The 21,061-nt window shown below is 37.7% G+C and overlaps 2 protein-coding genes across 2 annotated transcripts; one reads left to right on the forward strand and one right to left on the reverse strand.

Annotated features, from left to right (window-relative positions):
* Positions 1–392: 392 nt before the first annotated feature.
* On the reverse strand, positions 393–16,695 carry polr1b (RNA polymerase I subunit B). Its single transcript, XM_056272436.1, has 15 exons — positions 16,479–16,695; positions 16,198–16,365; positions 14,147–14,293; positions 13,922–14,054; positions 13,700–13,836; positions 12,113–12,336; positions 9,579–9,750; positions 8,698–8,866; positions 8,299–8,580; positions 6,832–6,965; positions 6,561–6,731; positions 4,124–4,280; positions 3,793–3,989; positions 3,460–3,710; positions 393–1,686 (listed from the first exon to the last, which is right to left on the reverse strand). Exons 1-15 carry the CDS (start codon positions 16,650–16,652, stop codon positions 804–806), a joined length of 3,399 nt encoding a protein of 1,132 aa, XP_056128411.1. The 5' UTR covers positions 16,653–16,695; the 3' UTR covers positions 393–803.
* Positions 16,696–17,264: 569 nt separating this feature from the next.
* On the forward strand, positions 17,265–20,328 carry cisd1 (CDGSH iron sulfur domain 1). Its single transcript, XM_056272468.1, has 3 exons — positions 17,265–17,420; positions 18,074–18,279; positions 20,135–20,328. Exons 1-3 carry the CDS (start codon positions 17,393–17,395, stop codon positions 20,222–20,224), a joined length of 324 nt encoding a protein of 107 aa, XP_056128443.1. The 5' UTR covers positions 17,265–17,392; the 3' UTR covers positions 20,225–20,328.
* The last annotated feature ends 733 nt before the right edge of the window (positions 20,329–21,061 follow it).

The following is a 21,061-nucleotide window of genomic DNA, read 5'->3' on the forward strand; positions in this document are numbered from 1 at the left end:
TTTTATAAAACAGGTCAACGTGTGTGATATATGGCGATTGAGAACAGTGAGATCAGCTCGCCACAAATCCTATTCATGCATTCATTATCTGCTCGTATCCCTTGTATCACATTAATTGATAATGCTGATATATTACCTCTTCTTCTTTCAGACCACTCCCCAGTGACTTTACCTTTTCTCCCATTTTCTGTTCCCTCTGGGCGTAAACATTGGAGATATAACACATCCTTACTTCATGATCAAGAGATTCTATCACAACTGTGTACCTCGACTGCTACAGAGCAACAATGGAGTGTAGTCTGCTTTACTAACAAATTACTCTGTTGGTGTTTTCTTTTAATGAATCAGTTTCAAACCCATAAGGTAATTAAAGCATGCAAGACTTAAATCAGTGTAATTATTCAGACATGAAAACTTTAATGAAATAATTAAAATGTTACTAAATAAAACGAATAAATCGTAATATTAGTAATTACGAACAATTAATCGGGGTGGGTTTGTGCTTCCTCAAAAAAACAAAAAAGTGAATAGAACCAAATAAACTCCAATACATATGCATGACCTTGAAAAATGAATATAGTCCACATAAGTGCTTATTGCTATTGATATGAAAACAGTCCACATTGGTGCTAATTGCAATTGATAAGGAAATATTGTTGATGGCCACTCATACAGACGCATTTTATTATACAAATGAGACAAACACTCAAGCGAATAAAGCATTTTACCCTTTTTCTTCACATTATACTGTCAGGCACTTTATTTTCCACATATGCGGAGAAACTGAATACAGTCCAACAGTTTTACTTGACTTCTAATTTGACTTTAATGTTCATTGCTGCAAGCTCTGCTAAGAAGTATCTGAACACATAAGGAACGGACACAGTCTCAATAGAGTCGCTCTTATTGCACAACAAGCAGTATGTTTCCCGATGCCGTGTAGTTGACCAATGAGGAGGGGGTTTTTCCAGAAGCGGCGACAGCAGGCTGCCGCAATCTATGCAAACTTGCGCCACGGAGCGATCTGAGCAGTTAAACAGCCGGTCGTGAAGCAGAAACGACGTCCCGTGAGCCAGCAAAGCATCCCGTTCCATCTCTCCGAACCGGATTCCTCCCTGCACGTTCCTCCCTCCCAGCGGCTGATTGGTCACTTTATCTCTCGCTCCCGTAGTTCTCACCTGGAACTTGTCAGAGACCATGTGACGCAAGCGCTGGTAGTAAACCACCCCGATGAAGATGTCTGCCTCGAGCTCCAAGCCGCTGATGCCGGAGTAGAGCCGCTCTGTTCCGTAGAAGTTGTATCCCGCGGCTTTCAGCATCTCGCCAAAGTGCTCCAACGCAGAGCTTTCCTCTGAGAACTTGAAGGGTGTGGCGTCGTGAGACAGGCCATGGAGAGACGCAGATTTTCCAGCCATGCTCTCGATGAGCATCCCGATGGTCATTCTGGAGGGGAAGCCATGAGGGTTGAACAGGATGTCCGGGCTCATGCCGCTCTCGGTGAAGGGCATGTCCTCCGCGGGCCACAGGCGGCTCAAGATTCCTTTCTGACCGTGTCTGCTGGCGAACTTATCACCAATGGTGGGGTTCCTGGGAATGCGGTTTGTGATGCAAATGTACTTGAAACGGCCAGTGCCGGTGTCATTGCTGCACACCTTGATATTGTCCACTATGCTGCTCTCCTGGTACCTGAGGAGAAATAGGTGTTCAGAAATCAATAATCAATGCTGCAGGGATGATGGGCCAAAACCAGGTTAGTATTTGAGTACTTCAGGTTCCATTATCCTGAAGTCAATGGGTTTTTGATTAAATATTCTCACAATTTATTCTAGGACAAAAAAAAAAAAAACGAGAAAACAAATCTGCAGTAGTCTTTACATTGCACTAAACATTATAATACAAAATATCAAATAAGTAGATTGAAATAAAATTATATAATAAAAATACATCGACGCAAAATATTCGCGTCGATTCGTCAGACCCAAAACAAAGACGGCGGCGCCGGAGAGTAGTATAGCAACACGAGTGGCTCCTCAGACTTTCAGAAGTGCAAGGCGGCACGCACGCACAATGCATGCGAGAGATGTCGCCGTCATGTTTTTGTTTGGGCCGCAGTTCCGAGATTCCTGTCTGTTGGATTTATTACAGCACGTGAATTCATCAGTTTCTCCCGAAATACATGAAAGTAAGTGGCCGGTGAACTGGGAAAAACTATAAATGTATTGTTTTACTATAAATTAAATGTATTTAAATGTCTGAAACCTAAAATAAACGTGGTTAAAAACACTGAACAGTTGTGATACAGCCTATGATGACAAGCGCTGAGCGCGTCCGTCTTTGGCTCAGCACAGTTTGAATCTGGCAGTGATGTCACTTCACTGTACATTCGCTCCTTAGTGCTCAGCTGCCGCAGAGCGTGCCGAAATCGAAATTGCTGATGAGATATAGAGGAACATATCTAGTGGAAAATGAGAATGTTACAAAAATAAGAATGCATTACTTTGCACTTATATAGTCTTTTATTTTGGAATTTTAAGAGCAATAAACATATATTGCAATGTTAAGGAATTCATGTTTTTTTTTTTATTCAGATATGTAAATCAACATGTATAAAGTGCTATTTGTCAATTAATGGGGAGATAATCGATAATCAAAGTGAATCGAAATCGAATCGGACTGGAAAAAAAAATCGTTAGATTAATCGATGCATCAAAAAAAAAAAAAAATCGCTAGATTAATGGTTTAAAAGATAATCGTTTATCCCAGCCCTAATAATATAACAGTTTTTAACATTTCCTCAGTAAAATTTGAGCAGTACTTGGCTATGTCAGTAAAGCAGTGTTAATCTTGTCCACAAGACAAAAATATTAGTTTTTCAGAAGGATAAACTAGAAAGTAGTTTTTTGGTGAATTTCTTTTGTGACTGATTATTTTGTGAATGTTTTTTTTTTAACGAATGTTACCAATATTACCATAAACAATTGCAAATATATATATATTTTTTAATAATTGAAATTGTTTCGCACGTTGTCGACTAATAGTATTTCTGTCACATTAGAGAAGTGTTGTTATTGTTAAACTTTTAAACCCTGTTTTTTTTATTAAATTTTAAATATTTTAAAAAATAAATAAAAACTTGGTTGCTTTGACAACTAACTAATATAAAATAATTTTCAGTTGAAGTACTAAATTACTAAAACTATATAAGTTATAGCTAAAAAAAATTATATATATATATATAAATATATATATATATATATTATTTATATATATAAAAAACTAATAAAAATTACAAAAGCACATAATAAAATTACTAAAACCAAAAATTAAAATATATATCTGTATTATTTGTAAATAAGTATAAATGCTATATTCAAAATATTAATACATGCTATAAAAGTATAAAAAACAATATTAAAATACACCTGAAATAGAGTAAAATTAACTACAGTGATGTCTTACTTGAAAAAGATAACACGACTCTGGCCGGTATTGAGATTGATGTAGCTGTAGTAAGGGTCTCCATACTTCAGCACGGAGCCAATAAATGGCAATCCATCTGCATCCAGTTTGCCCAGTAATGCGGTGTCCCCTGGCTTTACCCCAAACACAATGCTGTCTTCACCTTTGACCTTTTTGTTCAGATCTATGACATCGGTCTTATAAATAAAACCATGAGCAAAGCCACGCTCCCATGAGGACTTATTGACGATCTGGAGAAAGTTAAAAAGGATGAACAATATTAACAAATGCAAAAGAACGTTTCGGAATGTACCAATGGGAAACTATGCTTACCATAGCATCTTCCATATCGTAGCCAGAGTAAGAAATGACAGCCACTATTGCGTTTGTGCCAATAGGGTAATTGTCCATGTTGTAGTGGTCGTACATCGCGGGTCTGACCAGAGGACTCTGGGGGGTCTGGAGACGGTACAGTTTATTGTCGGATCGTTCCTGGTACGCATGCAGTGGGAAGCCCATGGTCTGTTTACCTAAGACAGGATGATGTCAAGTAAGTTGCAGCCCATAGTTCATTTGTTTTATGATATTTGTAGACATGTTATGACAGAAAGTAGTAATTTAGATATAATCCATCAAAAACAAAAAGGAAGTGAGGAAGTCTTACTCATCTGGCACTGGTACATGTTTCTGGGGCTCTGGTTGTGATCAGAGTAAGGGATGAATTCTGCAACCACGCTCAACATGCTGTGAGGAAACAGCTCTTGATGTGTGGTCACTCCCTCCTCTAACTCTTCCTCAAAGATGCCCACATTCAGGTACACCTGAAAACAGTAAAGAGTGATGAACTGCAAGCCCACTTTTTTTTTTCCAGTGGCTTTGGTTCCAGAAGTATTTGTCCCATGAGGATTTTAAAAGAGTCTTAGTTAGAGTTATCAGTGAAGAAACAAACCAACCAGCTACGAGGTAAATCACAACATTACAAACGTTGATTTGAAGCAAAAAAGTCATTCAAAATTGGACAAAAAGACAAAGGTACTTAACTGCTTTAGTGAGGGAAAGAACTACAACAACCCTTTACAATGCGAGTAAATCACTTGCATAGGCGACCAAATTTCATTCTAGATGACAAAAAACTGTATTTAATTAGCCAATGGCTAGTAAATTGCACGATTTCAGTCATCTGTGTTTGAGTTAGAAGAAAAAAAATGAGTTTAGCTCAGATATAATTTCATTGCCTGCTGAGCTTTACTTTGCTTGGTTGAGAGCGCCCTCTATCGCTTTCTCTCACACTCACTGTGAGAGAAAGAAAGAGGCTAACACGTGAACAACTGACACGCTAGATCTAAATGCAGGTCTCGACAATAAGGACTGCCCGATGGCCAAGAGTTGACAGAACTGTCACTGTCCCGATTGGGCAAGTGCTGCATCATCATGAAAGTTTATCATTTGGACGTTTTTAAGCCTTGTCAATTTAAACATTCAAGCACAATTTTTTATTTATTTGGGGTCTAGGACATGCTAAATCAGAACAGGCTGAAGGTATGTGCCAAGTAAAAAAAATGTTCAAAGGAAGTATATAGGACTTCTGTTACTAGGTTACTGTACTGTTACTGTATACTAGGTTATCAGAGGTAACTGTCTAAGTCATAGGTCGGCAACCCGCGGCTCATAAGCGCCGCCCTAGTGGCTCCCTGGAGCTTTTTCAAAAATTTGAAAATGGAAAAAATATTTTTTGTTTTAATATAATTTATGTAGGAGGAAAAACCTGACAAATATTCTTAAAGTTTTTCAACGTTGTAAAAATGTGTATAATAAATATTTAATTTCAACATTTCTGTCAACGAAGAATTTACGTCATAGACTGTGACACACGTGTCTGTCAGATCGGCGTGATGCTAGACCGGTGGCTGACAAACAAACAAACAAACCAGCGGGTGTGTCATGGGCCATGGATCCCAAGCGGAAAAAGAGAAAGATAGCTGAGCACTCCCAACGCAATAGAGTGCGGCGCGGGACTAGATTTGATGGCCGAGTGCGAGCGCGGGCGGTAATGCACTCACTGTACTAAAACAAAATAGAAACGATTTATAGGCCAGAATTTCTATTCATAACGTGTTTGCAGCGTTGAGCGATATAGCCAATCACAGACATATGTGTTGATTTCTTGAACGCAATGGCCAATCAGAAGCATTTAAGATAGACTCCCCTCACCGCTCAAAACTGACGTTTTTGTTCAGTGCTGAATTCTGTATGCTGGCAAATCCTTTAATTATAACGAACAAAGTGTGGATATTATGAAAGATTCATTGTGCAGTCAGCTTCATTGATAATAACAGAGATGTGTGAGATCGCGATGAACTGTCAGCTTTTTAGGAATTATTAAGAGAGCGCGCTTTGCGCGCATTCAGTCATGGCAAACCATGCACGCATAGTAAACTGCTTGCTTTTATGTTAAATTAACAGTGGTTTGTGTTTTAATGCTTTAATAACAAATAATTTATCAGGAGGATGTATGGTGGCGACACGTAGGCTAACTTGAAAGTATTTGGAGGTACAGAAAAAAGTGTATTTGCGGGCGGGAGCGGGACAAAACATAAATGTTGCGGGCGGGAGAAAGAAAGTTGAGAACGTCAGTTATAACGACCCACGCATTAAAAAATGGTCGGGTTAAAATCGGGCTCATAATTACGTTTAATGTGTCGGGCCGGGCCGGGCTTGATTTTTTGGGCCCGATCTAAGCTCTAATTTGTAGCCTACTTATCATTTTGATACTAATAAAGATAATATAACACTTACAGCATGTGTTGCCTTCATTATAAGGCTTATATAAAGCTTTTAATTTTTTGCGGCTCCAGACAGATTTTTTTTTTTTTTTTTGGGTCCAATATGGCTCTTTCAACATTTTGGGTTGCCGACCCCTGGTCTAAGTTATGTATTTCAGAAATGTACATATACAAAATCACAGTTAGCTAAAAGTGTATTAACTTAAACAATCATTTGTTAACAAACAAGTATTCATTACTTCAAGCCAACCACACAGGTTTCCACTGATTATCAGTGGTACTTGAGTTTCAACAACTTTTCTACAACAACTTTCTCACCTGTTCAAAAGTGCCAATAAGCTCCTGTTTGCCCAGGCCAAGGTTTCGGACAGGCCGCACCATGCGACAGGGTGTGGTGAACAGATGGAGGCCTGGGTACAAACTGGCTTTACCCGTCTGAGGAACCAGAACAATCTCAGTCCAGGGTGGCACTTTTTTCTCTCTCAGCACCTGCAGATGACACAAATGTTCAAATTTATATGATAAAAACCCTCAACATAAATTGATCAAGGATAAGAAAAATACAAAAAGAAACTAAATCATTTCCCACCTTAAATCTGCGGAGAGATTCGATGACGGAGGGCGCCACTTCTTTTTCAACCCAGCCAATCATGGCCCCGTCCAGTATGACAGGATAACAGTCTGAATAAGGCTGACTGGGGCTACCATCTACAGCAGTCACACCTGGTGATAGATAAAATAGTTTTAATATCCAATTGAATTGGATATTCAATTCACTTCACATTTATTTGTATAGCGCTTTTCACAATACACATCGTTTCAAAAGCAGCTTTACAGAAAATGCATTATTCCACATTACAATTTGGGGTGGTGATGGCGCAGTGGATAAGACACATGTCTTTGGTGTGAGAGACCCGGGTTCAAATCCACTGTGAGACACCAATGTGTCCCTGAGCAAGACACTTAACCCCTAGTTGCTCCAGAGGCGTGCGACCTCTGACATATATAGCAATTGTAAGTCGCTTTGGATAAAAGCGTCAGCTAAATGAATAAATGTACATTTAGAGTGATCTGTTATCAGAGGTAACTGTCTAAGTTATGCATTTCAGAAATGTACATATACAAAATCACAGTTAGCTAAAAATGTATTAAATTAAACAATCATTTGTTAAAAAACAAGTATTCATTACTTCAATGAGCTCATTTTTTCTGCCTTAAATTATTACATTATGACATTTAGAAAAATGTAGCATTGGTACATGTTGATTCAGAGTTTGCGTCATCTGAAGTCTTCGCAGGATATTATAGATAGGGCTGCACGATTTGGGGAAAACAATGTAATAGTTTAAAAATTGCAATTGCGTTTAAAAAGCTTTTTTTTAAGCCCTTTCAAGCTGTTAAATAACTATACACACACACACACAAATATGTGTATATATATATATATATATATATATATATATATATATATACACATTTTTTTACAATGATTCTTATCCAACTATCTTACTAAATAAAAATAGACAAAATAATAAATAATTTACAGTAAAAAAAAAGTAAACAATTTTATTTTGTAGTACTGTATTGTAACTAAAATTACAATACAATAATTATGGTCTTAATTTATTTATGTTCAGACTTTAAACCATAGAGCTTTTCTTTTTTTTTTCTTTTGTTGACAAAATTTTGAAGTTCTTTGTGAAGATGGTTGGTACATGTGTTCCAAATTGCATGTTATGCATGACCCAAACTCAGAGGAGATGCAGTTTATTTTGTGCAGAGCTGCATTTACTGTGAACAGAGCCACTCTGAGACACTGAAAATACTGGATTATGAGCTGCTCGCTTGTAAAAACAGTGCCATGCTTCACTCTGAAACATGCAGCGCACTTATTTATTTAATTAAATCACAGTCTTTGCAAATTGATAATTGCACCAACTATATTAAGATTTTGGTTTTATATTTTGACTAACCATGTAGTCCGCCAGTCCTAATTATAGGCATTTTGCTAGAGCCAAGTGAGGATCTTGTTTAACAATGATAAGATGTTATTTACCCAGAGAGCAGAGCAGGGCAGGCAGGGTGGTTGTGGGATACACCTGTGCCACAATCTCACATTGGGCTGTCAGGTGGTTCATGAGGCCGCACGGTTCTCCGTCAGGAGTGTGTACCGGACACAGGAAACCCCAAGACTCTGGCAGCAGCTTCCGCACACTCGTGGTCCTCATCTTAGCGAAGGCGGCTCCTCTATGCACACAGCGAAAATGAGACAGGTAACGGATGTAGTTCAGCTTATCCGCCACGACACACAGTCCGCTGTTCTGCAGCATGCCCAGACCTGGGGTTAAAAAGACAAATGTCATCTATTGATGCACATGGAAAGCCTGTGACCGCACATCAGTTCTGTGACTTCATTCTGTATTAATGTGGCAAGTTTACAATACCAGTTTCATACCTGTCTTGGACTGGAGGTTTCCTGTGGCTAACATATACTCGAAGGCACTGGTGAGATCTGTAGCCATGTTGAAGATTTTGGTTAAACCATTTGTGGTCAGCTCTCCCAGTCTTTCACTTTTCTTTTCCAAGACCCGTTTAAACGACACCAGCCAGCCTGCCATTTTCTCCTAAGGAACATTCAGTACAGCATTGGGATTTTTTATTTTGTTTTTTTGTTGTTGTTGTAATGTGCTGCATTTTGCACTTGCAGCTATACACACTGCTGTTTAAAAGTTTGGGGTTGGTAGTTTTTTCGGGGGGAGGGCAAATTAAGGCTTTTATTCAGTAAAGGCCAATTTCACACAACACATGACAGACGGCAATAGACACTGTCTGGTTTTGTCGGATCAGTTTGCTGGCATCTGTCGGAGCTTGTTTTTGCCCGATTGAGCATGTGGAGTCACCGTTAGAATGTCACATTTATAAGGTTTCTTTTTGAAATAAATGTTCTTTCAAACTTTCTATTCAACAAAGAATCCTGGAGAAAAAAAAATGCATCAGTTTACACAAAAATATTACGCATCACAACTGTTTTTAACATTGATGATAATAAATGTTTCCTGAGCACCAAATCAGTGTATTAACCGATTACAGAAGGATCATGTGACACTGAAGACTGGCGTAATGGTGCTGAAAATTCAGCTTTGCCATTACATGAATAAATTACATTTTAAAATAGCTATTTTGAATTGTAACAATATTTCTTGATCAAATAAATGCAGCCTTGAGCATAGTCAAAAGCATTTGAAAAATCTCACCAACCCCAAACATTTGAATGGTAGCGTTCATGAAAGGAGTGTGCAAGAAAGACATGTGAGCAGATGATAAAGGTGATCTTACTTTCATGAACATGAGGTAGAGCTGGCCTGGTGTGAGAACTTCCTGGAACATCAGACTGTCAGGGTTCTCCTCCATACACTCCTGTTTGGCAAAGCTGAAGAGCTTCCGTGTCATCATGCACAACACGTAGAACTTCTCCACATTTGACTTTAGGTGAATACACAGACATTCACTGCAAACAGAAGAATAACACTGTAAAATGCCACATTTCATGGAATTTGTTGATGTGTATAAATTTTGAAATGCAATTATTATCTTTTGCCATATCATGCAGCTCTACTTCCAACAGATCTCACATAAAAAACACGAAAAAAATTCTAAATTTTAGGAATGTCCCGATCTGATCACGCGATCGGAAATCAGGCCCGATCACGTGGTTTCAGACTCGATCGGAATCGGACGTTACCTCCTGATCAGGACTCGGATATATGTAAATTAGGGGTGTAACGGTACATGTATTCATAATTATTGAACCGTTTCGGTACGAGGCTTCCGGTTCGGTACGCATACAAACCAAACGATTCCTAGGACCATTTTTCTGCTAACAAAATCCGCGCTGGCGCAACGTTGCGCAACATCAAATGGCGAACGTAATGAAAGCGGAACGAAACTGCGCTACTCATTATATTGTGCTTAACGGACCGTTTATCAGTTCGGACCAGCAACATCTGTGCAGCGCGAGATCAGGCGACACTGTGCTGAGAGATCCAGTGAAGAAAACATTTGAATTCGCCACTGAAGTAATAACATCGCTGAGAGATCTAGTGAGAAGCATTCAAATTTCTCCGTTATTAACCGTAGATCTCTATCAGATCAAAAAGCGCTGACGTGGGAACCAGGAGAAACATTGTGCCGTGAATGAACATAGATTTAATGTTGCACTTCAAAATTCAAATATTATATAAATATATATTTAAATGTTATTTTTAATGTGATTACCAAAACATTATTTGTTCATCCTTCAAAGATTACCCCCATTTATAAACCTGAAAGTTTCAAGATGTAGGAAAACTCAAACTTATTTAAAAATAGTTTCTTTTAATAAATAGGAAATTTCTCTGGCATTTCTTTCTTTTTGCTGTATCGTATCGAACCGCGAATTTTGTGAACTGTTACAACCCTAATGTATATATATATATATTCTCATTATTAAAAAAAAAGACTTTTTATTTTTTGTTTACATGCCTGCCGGGTATTTTAAGTTGAGGTGCTATTTGTTTTTATATTAGACTTTTTCTATATTTACTGTTGCACTAAAGTCCAAAAGTGAAGATTTTATGTTATTTATTACTTGATTGTTCAAGCTACCTCACAGAAGTGCTCGGTTTGTTAACAGTTGTTGAATGTTAAAATAAGGTGAATTAAATAAAAAATAAGAAATATCCTGGATCTGTTTTTTTTTCGCTCTTCTTTATTCTTTTTTTATGTTTTAATGTTTTCAAATGACTCGGACTCTGACTCGAGGGCAAAAAAACCTGATCGGGACATCCCTACTAAATTTACTGATATTATTAAAGTAAAAAATATTATTTTAACAGAATTATTTGCCCCCTTGGTAAATATGATCAAAGATGGCTGTAAAAAAATAAATCTGCATTGTTTATCCTTTTGATATTTTATTTTAAAAAATAGCAAAAATCTAACCTTTCATTGAAGTAAAATAATTGAAAGTGGGGGGGAAAAAATCACATTATGAAATAAATGTTTTTCTCCAAAACACATTGGGAACAATTATTTGCCCCCTTTTATTACATACTTTTTGCAACCTAATTTTTCCAAGATAACACCTCTGAGTCTTCTCCTAGAATGCCTGATGAGTTTGGAGAACACCTGACAAGAGATCAGAGACCATTCCTCCATACAGAATCTCTCCAGATCCTTCAGATTCCCAGATCCATGTTGGCGCTTCTTCTCTCCAGGTCAGAGGACTGGGATGGCCATTGCAGATGCTTGGTTTTGTGCTCAGTGACCCCTTTTTGTTTTGATTACGATGTTTGTTTTTGGATCACTGTCCTGATGGAAGATCCAACTACGGCCCGTTATAAGATTTCTAGCAGAGGTTGTCAGGTTTTGATTTTTTATCTGTTGGTATTTGATCGAATCCATGATGATATCTGAACAAGATGTCCAGGATCATATTAGGACCAGAACCAACACCAATATTAAGTGTTTGCCAAAATACTGGCATTATAGGAAAAGATTCAGAGCTGTTATCTTGGAAAAAGGAGGTTGCAAAAAGTATTTAATAAAAGGGGGCAAATAATTGTTCCCAACATATTTTGGAGAAAAACATTTATTTCATAATGTGATTTTCCCCCCACTTTCAATTATTTTACTTCAATGAAAGTTTAGATTTTTGCTTTTTTTTTTTTTATATAAAATATCAAAAAGATTAACAATGCAGATTTACTTTTTACAGCCATCTTTGATCATATTTACCAAGGGGGCAAATAATTCTGACCAGCACTGTACATCAACAAAATGGCAAAAAACAACAAAAAACAAGTGTAGGTTCTGTAACACCTAGGACTTACTCTAACAGGAACTGAGCACACTGCTCGTGAGTGAACCACTCTGGGAGGTCGAGTTTGACCCGGAAACGCTCGCCTAGGTAACTGAGCACCTTGGCTTTAGTTGTGCAGCCCTGGTCCATGACCATACGCAGAATTTCGGAGATACAGCTCTTAAAGAAAGAGTTCTCCTCTCGACCTTTAATCAGCTCCTGGTAGATCTGGTAATCTGAGAACTCCACTAGAGCCTTTTGAGGTGAAAGGAAAGGCATTTGAAACATTAAATTCAAAAGTGATTATGCACCTGCACCAGTACCTAAATATTACACCACTCTCTGGAAAATCTGATTGGTCAGTCGAGCTGGTCAAATATGTTTGTATAATCGGGCCTGAATTTCATTTTGGAAAATGGGGGGGAAATCCCCCTTAGATTATTCTCATGGGGGGGGGGGGAATTTTTTTTGTTTGAGGGGGAAAGGGGGGGGGGGGGGATTTCCACGACGCATGCGCGAGAACTGAACAAGAAGTAGTAGAAGAAGAACGTCCTCTTCTCAGTTCTCGCGCATGCGTCGTGGAAATCTCTTGAACTCTCGTCTCAGGCCCACAAGGAAGAAAAGGAGAGTCGAATAAAGTCGTTATTTTTGTTTGTTTTTCGGCACAAAAAGTATTCTCGTCGCTTGATAAACTTTTAGTTGAGCCACTGTAGTCACTTGGACTATTTTAACATTTTCTTCAATGACTTTCTGGGCCGTCAAGTTTCTATCCCTTAAGAAGCCTATGGAGGAGTGATCCAGCTCTCAAATTTAATCAAAAATATCTTCATTTGTGTTCCGAAGATGAACGAAGGTCTTACGGGGATGAAACAACATGAGGGTGAGTAATTAATGACTTAATTTTCATTTTTGGGTGAACTATCCCTTTAATGCAGGTCCTGATTTTCAATTTGGAAATGGGGAGGGTGGGTGTCATTTGAGGGGGTAGTTACATTTATCTCACCTAAATGTATGCTCACTATGTATTTGTGTGTTTACAATGAGGTCATTTTGATGTGTATGGGTTTACACCTATTTTTTTACAGTCTATGGTTTACACACAGCACAAGGAAGCTTGATTTCAACCTTGAATATAATTTACAAAAAAGACAAGTAAACAAGAACAGAACGCAAAAAATGACTAAATGAATCTAACAAACTGTGTGGATTAATTTGCGTATTCAACCAACAAGCTAATTGATAAATTATTGTGCGAATTTCCCGCCTTATAAGTGCGAAACCTGTGGGAATGAGTAAAATTATGCTCAATACCCACAATCCTGCACCAAAATTCAAGCCTTCATTGACGCATCTTAAAATATATCAGGGCCGTTGTTTTGTCTCAAGAGACACACCAGTAATGTTTTTTTTTAAAGGCACATTTATAAAAGCTACTTAAATGCCCTAATTTACCTAAGGCCTTATTCCTGGCTTAATCCAAGCCCTGTCTGTGAAATCAGGTCATATAATAATAAACATGGTAATAAGTAGGGTAATGTCAACTGGTTATTATCACAAAATAAACACCTTTAGGATGATTTGGAGAGTTTATAAAAAATAAAAAACTATTTTCTTTTACCTTCAGCGCAAAGCCCAAGGGAAGAAAGAACAGCTCTTTCTGGTAAATGAAATTCACCATCACTGTTCCATTTTCCAGGTAGTGTAGATTCATATTAATGGCTGTGTGTTCGTCCTTTACACAGTGCATTGAAATACCTGCACACAGTTAATACCGAAGTCAATCTGCGTATTTCATACATCCTATTTCAATTATTCATTCTGGAAAAGATGCAGCACTCACCGTACTGAGTGTAGCCCTGTCCTCTGCTCTTAAACTTTGGTCTTGATATAGCGATGGGATAGTTCCTCCTCGGCATGATCAAAAGACGAATCACCTTCTCTATGCCATTCACCACAAAATAACCACCCATTTCCTACCGGTAAAACAAGACTAAGTGTTATTTTACCCAAAAGACAACAGTATGATGGTGGCGTTACATGCAGTTCTGTGACGTGTGATTTATACCTCAGCTTCTTCGTGATGCTTTATGAGTTCTTTGGGTGAGAGACCGTGAAGGTTGCAGAGTTTCGATTTGACCATGATCGGCACCTGTCCCAAAGACTGTTTGATGATTCCTTTGGGAACGCCATCAACAGACCAGCTCACGTCAGCCTGTGAAAACACAAAACACTGAGATCAGTGGTCGTCAACTGGCTTGGCTCCAGGACCCAGACTGGATATCAAGCAGTGACCTAACTAGTCTCAGCCTTAGAAATAACCGTTGGCTGAACATCTGATTGGTTGAATTCTATAGGATTTCCAGGATTTAACTGTCCACCTAGAAGCAAAACCGTCGTGATGCCAAACCCCATCATGACATGGATTTAGTTACTATGATTACTAGGGGTGGAACGGTACATGTATTCGTATCGAACCGAAACGGTACGGGCGTCACGGTTCGGTGCACGAATTTACACGGAGAATACACGGTATAAAAATAAATAAAACTGTAATGCGGAACTACTGTTAGATACGCGGGTTCTTTAGGGACACATAATATGTACCATCGGCTTAGCTCTGAACGCGCGTTCACTTCAAACGTTGGCTTTATACGCGCGTCCTATTCGCTTTGGACTAGCGTCGAACTAGACGCGAATTTGACGCTCTATTCGCGTTTGGTGTGACCGTGACCGCATAATGGACAGGCTGCGATGTCAAGATTGCAATACTGGAGTGTGTGTGTGTGTGTGTGTGTGTGTGTGTGTGTGTGTGAGAGAGAGAGAGAGAGAGGCGCGCGATCGAACAGTGGAAACATAAAAAAACATACTCCGTCATTTTGTTCATACAGATCATTAAACCTGCAAAGTGTTTACTTATATTTGTGTACACTCGCAACAAAACACAACATTGTGCTTTTGTCACACTGTAAACTCTTGTCAAACTGTAACCTACAACTGTCACCCAACCAAAATCACACACACACACACACACACACAGTTTTAAAAGCAAAACATATTTATACAACTCCATTTCAAAACAGTCTGTGGGTCCCATCTTTTGGACATTCGTCATATTACATTGGTTTTCATTTCTTGTCCTCGGAGCACTAATCTTACACATTGATTAAAAAAAGAAAATCGAATGTGTAATGGTAGTATTATTTTATACAGAAATCAATTATTTATAATTCAGATGAGAATAATGTTACATTGTCAATTAATAATGTTAATTAAAATTAAGGAAAACAAATATATTGATCTGAAATATAGCAAAATAATTTTAAATTAATTCAGGTACAATTACCAAACATATCGCAATGTCTTTTTGTCTTTTTATTAATTTAATTAATAAACTAATTATATAAAACAATTGTCAGTGCACTACAAATAAACTGGTTCTATGCCTTTATTAATAAAACTTATTTAAAAAATACAATGCCTTCTGCATTTTTGTTTTGCTTTTCCCTCCATTGTACCGAAATCGTACCGAACCGTGATGTCTGAACCGAGGTATGAATCGAACCGTGACTTCTGTGTACCGTTCCACCCCTAATGATTACCACGTAGAAGTGACGCACTACGTGTAAATTATATTCTCTGTTGTATTTTCCTGTCAAAAGTTCATTCGGAATTATTCTGAAGCTGAAAATACATAATTATTTTAGACGAATATGCTTGCACTCTGTCACTGACTAGATATATTTAAAATAATGTAGGCCACTTTTTACTGGTAACAAGACATTCGGCATTATCAGGACCCACAAATATTCCCCTGGCTATTGCATTATACATTATATACAACATTATATATAGTAGTTTAATGTAGTACTGACACTAAAACTTTTTATATACTATACCACAATACATATTGTTATATTGCGATATATTGTGACACAATATATTGTTGCACACACACACACACACATATATATATATATATATATATATATATATATATATATATATATATATATATATATATATATGTATGTGTATGTGTGTGTGTGTGTGTGTGTAACAATATATCGTGTTATAATCAATTCACCATATTTACTCATATTCAACCCTCAGGCTTACCACTAGCTTCCCCCTGTATGTACAGCGCCTGCCTCTGCACTCGGCAGGGAACATCCGCAGATCTCGACTGATTCCTCCTTTAGGAACCGCTGGCGTGTGAATGATGGCCTCCACAAAAGACAGGCTGACTCTGTTTCCCTTGTACAAGAACTCCAAAGGAGGAATGGCCTAAACACAAACATATGTTACCTGTATAGCCAGCACTTGCATGTTAATGTCTATAGAGAATATGCATCTACTGTATGTGCAGACACATGCATAAGCATATGTCTGCACCTCACCTCCACAACCCGACATAATCCATCAGTAACTGCCTGATCAAATGACTCAATGTGCGCCTTCACGAGCTCCTGCACGGGAACGTGCTGTTTGTCTTTCGGGACTCCGAACCCTGCCTCTGTCAAATTCTTTAAACTCGGTTCGGACTTTAGATTACACCACTTGGAGAGATCCATATTGCTGCGCACACACGTGTGTGTTTGTCAACGTGATCTCGGCTGTAGAGCGCATAACTTCCTGCTACACAACTTCAAAATAAGAGTATTTTATTATATATTTCTCCTATTTTAATCCCCTGATCCTAATAAATCTCACGATTGCATTATTTCCCCCCCCCCCCCGCATTTGGACCATGATTTAGGATATAACTTATTCTCGATATCCTACATAACGCAATTCTTCCTTAAAACTCCTTCCTTCTCTTTCAAATGCAGTAGTACACAACATCATCAAACATTATATGTGTTTTGTTTTCTTATTAAGAGTATTTTATAATTAATTGTTTAACCATAAATATTATATTATAAATAGTATAACTAACTTTCTGTCTTTTTCAGAGCTTGGCTTTTAAAACTATCAATGTTCATTCTATGAAAATACTGCCATTATTTTATATAGAAAACGAAATAAAACGTAATAGAAATTTTGTTGAAATCATTTCACATTGAAATCACAGATACTTTTCTTTTGGAATGAGGGTTCGTTTTGGCGTGTGATCACCTTTCACCGCGCACATGCTCGAACTGAAGGGGATGTCAAAGTAAAAGTCCTACTTATGCGCAGTAACTCACATTTTGCGTAAATACAGCGCTCAGTTAAGCTTATTGAACTCTCCACTTGGCCTTGAGGACGCTTGAAGATCTTTAAATTATGAGCAAACAATAATAATAAATAATACAAACAGTAATAATTAAACATGAGCGCGTCAATCTCCTCCCATAAAGGTAAAGATCTTATTGAAGATGTTATACAAAGGTGTTTTTGTAGAAGTGTTGTAGAAATGTGCTATTTTGCTCATGCTGTGCGTGTTTGTTTATTTTCTGAATTTAGCAGTAAAAAAACTAATGGAATAAACGGACATTTTCAAGATGTGATTCACAAACACATTTCATGAAGTTGTTTTGAGCGTCTCTGGATGTATCTGTGTTTGCTTTTGCTCGCTGTGTAGTTGAGAATCTAATAAACTAACGTTATCTCTGTTCGTATCAGGTTTCTATATATTGTTTCAATTTGACTAACATGGATTTGGTTACAATGACTATTTATTTAATACAGATTCATTAGATTTGTCATTGTGATGTTATTGGAGTCACAGAACAACGTACACTATTTAGTAGCAATTTTATGTAACGTTAAGTTTAAATAACAATAATAATATTGTTATTGGACTAAAAGGCTTGTAGAATCTGTGGATTTTTTTTATAGCCTACATTTTATATGATTAATGTAAGTAGCCATATTAATGCATTATTTATATTATTTTTAAGTATTTGGACATATTTGTAACATTTTATTATTATTATTCTTTAATCTTATGCAAGCATAATCGCAGTAGAATGTCTGTATGGTAAGATCTGTTAATTCTGTCCTCCTCTAGCTGAGATCATCACTGCAGTGTCTGTGACGTTTGGAGCTGCAGCAGTGGGAATCCTCATCTACCAAACATTTTTCAACAAAACCAAATGTGTGAAACCTAAAGTGAACCTTGATCTGCAAAAAGACAACCCCAAAGTGGTGCATGCGTTTGATATTGAGGACCTGGCCGACAAAGCCGTGTACTGTCGGTGCTGGAGATCCAAAAAGGTGAGAAAGAACTTTGAACCATTGACTGTTAAAATAGAGAAACAGTAGAATCAGAAATGTGAGTGTGGAGGTTCTGCCCATTTTCAAAAGCAAGTTCCTCCTGGAGAAACTGAAATTAAATGTCTCTTCCTGATGCCATCTGAAACCAACTTTCATGAAATAAGGAGAAATGTTTATTATGTACATACGTATAATACATGTACATCTGGGCGTGATTGATTCAAGGAGGTGTTTATCTTGAACCTGTCTGTTAGCATTCCCATTTTGATCATACGGGGGGGCGGGGCGGGTCCAACTGCCATTAACCTGCACCTGCAACAGGTCACTTGCAATCTGTCATTGTCTTTATTTATGAGTACTAGGTTCCTGAATCCTTTTTTTTTTGTCAGTCACCTGAATCTTAAATTCTTAAATTCCACGAGCTCATTATTCTGGAGCCACAGGAACATCAAAGGCAGCAGGAGGGGAAAACATCCATTTCATCTAAAGGGAAAAAAAGTCATGTTTTAAAGTAAAAATTGTTAGAAAATATGTTCTATATAAAAATGTACTGTTGATTAAAATGCTAAATTTGATATTACATTGTGGGTGTAAATGAATAGGCTTGGACTTGGTGCCGGTAACCCAATGCACAGGACAATGGTTGCACCAGATTCAAAATATTCATAATTCTGAAGATGAATACAGAATTATTTTAGACGAATATGCTTGCACTCTGTCACTGTCTGACTAGATATATTTAAAATAATGTAGGCCACTTTTACTGGTAACAAGACATTTGGCATTATCAGGACCCACAAATATTCCCATATACATTATATTCAACATTATAGTTTAATGTAGTACTGACACTAAAACTGAAAACTTGACTTTTTTTAAAATTATTTTAAAAATTACAGAGTAATTTTTATTTTGGGTGAACTATACACAATAAATACTGTCACTATCCACGATACATATTGTTGCATTTTTGTATTGCGATATATTGTGACGCGATATATTGTTACACCCCTAGTTGCTTTTCCTCCATTCACAAATCCTCTCCTGTGGGATAGTAAAGTGTCCAGAATCAGTAAAGTGACTTCAGAATTTCGCCAGAAGTAGTAGGTCATCCTGGGACTTTTTGCCTACTGTTTATCCAATACTATGTATTCACACATACTACTCTTTTGGCGTACCGTTTTTCGCATGCTATATAGTAGGGAAGTATTCGATTTCGGATGCAGCATCAGTGTTTTGAGACGCGCGCTTATGACTGCACATGCGCATTGGCCAGTCTAGCCTGAAAAATAAGCTTTTTTAATGTTATATGAGCATAAGAAACAACATTTATGAGACAGTTGTCAGATGAAATTGAATTAAGCTTGGTGATCAGCTTTGGAGAATTTGATGTTTTCCCATTTAAAGAGACAGGAGCTGCACTTGTATGACTGAAATAACTGGCGTTTCAAAAATGGCTGCTGAGTGATATGACTTGCCTGAAAGGGACTGATTGAACATTTTCCAAGATAACAGATTTGTCAATGATGCTCAGGTACAGTTGCACTCCAAATCCTCCGCCATCGTCTTATCGGTTATCTCACTTTTAGTTTATAATTGTACCGTCCGTTGTCCAACTAAACGAAATGGTTTTTATTTCTATAAGAAAGGCAAAACGACAGTGGGGACGGTGCTGCAGTGGCCAACTAATGTAATCGGTGTACGGCCGAACACCGCGTAACACCGGTAACAGACTAACGCAACGAGCCTTGTGGTGATGGTCACATTTTGGTCACACGAGCCGTGAGATTCAGTGACATCAAACTTGTTGTAACACATCTGTAATGAAATGTTTTCTCTGGTCTCTTTCTTACAGTTTCCATACTGTGATGGCGCACATGCGAAACACAATCAGGAAACGGGAGACAACGTTGGTCCTCTGATCATAAAACGCAAGGAGGCCTGAGCAATTCCACTGTTCATGAAAGTCCCTTCTCCGCGATAGAGATTATGTGTCTTCGCTTTACATGTGTGGTCGGGGCTGCTGGGATTAAAAGTGTGATTATATTATCCCGTGTTTGTGTGTTTAATCATATAGTGTATGCTTGACAGATTCCAGCTTTCTGGGGTTGTTGTTAAGCAATACCATAGAGCAATACATACTATTTTCATATCTATTTTCTCTTTTTATCTGCTTAGACTTTATGGGATGACTGATGTACAGATTTCTGGCTTAGCCAAAATCTCCTAAACATGTTTATGTGCTTGAACACTGGTTACATTACTGTAGATGCACTACAGATTAAAACTTGAATAAAAACACATTAGTCTGAGTTTGAACTGAATCTTTGTTTGTTTTACATATGAATGTGAAATGTGTATGGAAACCAAATACCCACCTTCTCATTTGCTTTGTGTGTGTGTGTGTGTTGCCTGTTAAACTTCACATGATGTGACCTTAACTGATCACTGACATTTTATGTATTTAAAGTGACACTCTCCTCTAATCTCTCTATTTTTGAATCAGATGTCACTGAATCGGATAGGTACTATTTTATGTCATTTAAAATCTAATTCGGTACTTGGCTATATTTGCCTCTGCTTGTGGAAAGGCTAGATATATTTCTATAGCAGAAGAGAAAATGTTACATGAAGCAAAATCATGTTTTGATGAACATTTTCTGTTGTATTTCTCTCTCTCTCTCTCTCTCTCTCTCTCTCTCTCTCTCTCTCTCTCTCTCTCTCTCTCTCTCTCTCTCTCTCTCTCTCTCTCTCTCTCTCACACACCCCCCCTCTCTCTCTC

The sequence above is a fragment of the Rhinichthys klamathensis genome, unplaced genomic scaffold (genome assembly GCF_029890125.1).
Source record: "Rhinichthys klamathensis goyatoka isolate OS25496 unplaced genomic scaffold, OSU_Roscu_1.1 h1tg000338l_1, whole genome shotgun sequence".
NCBI lineage: Eukaryota > Metazoa > Chordata > Actinopteri > Cypriniformes > Leuciscidae > Rhinichthys > Rhinichthys klamathensis.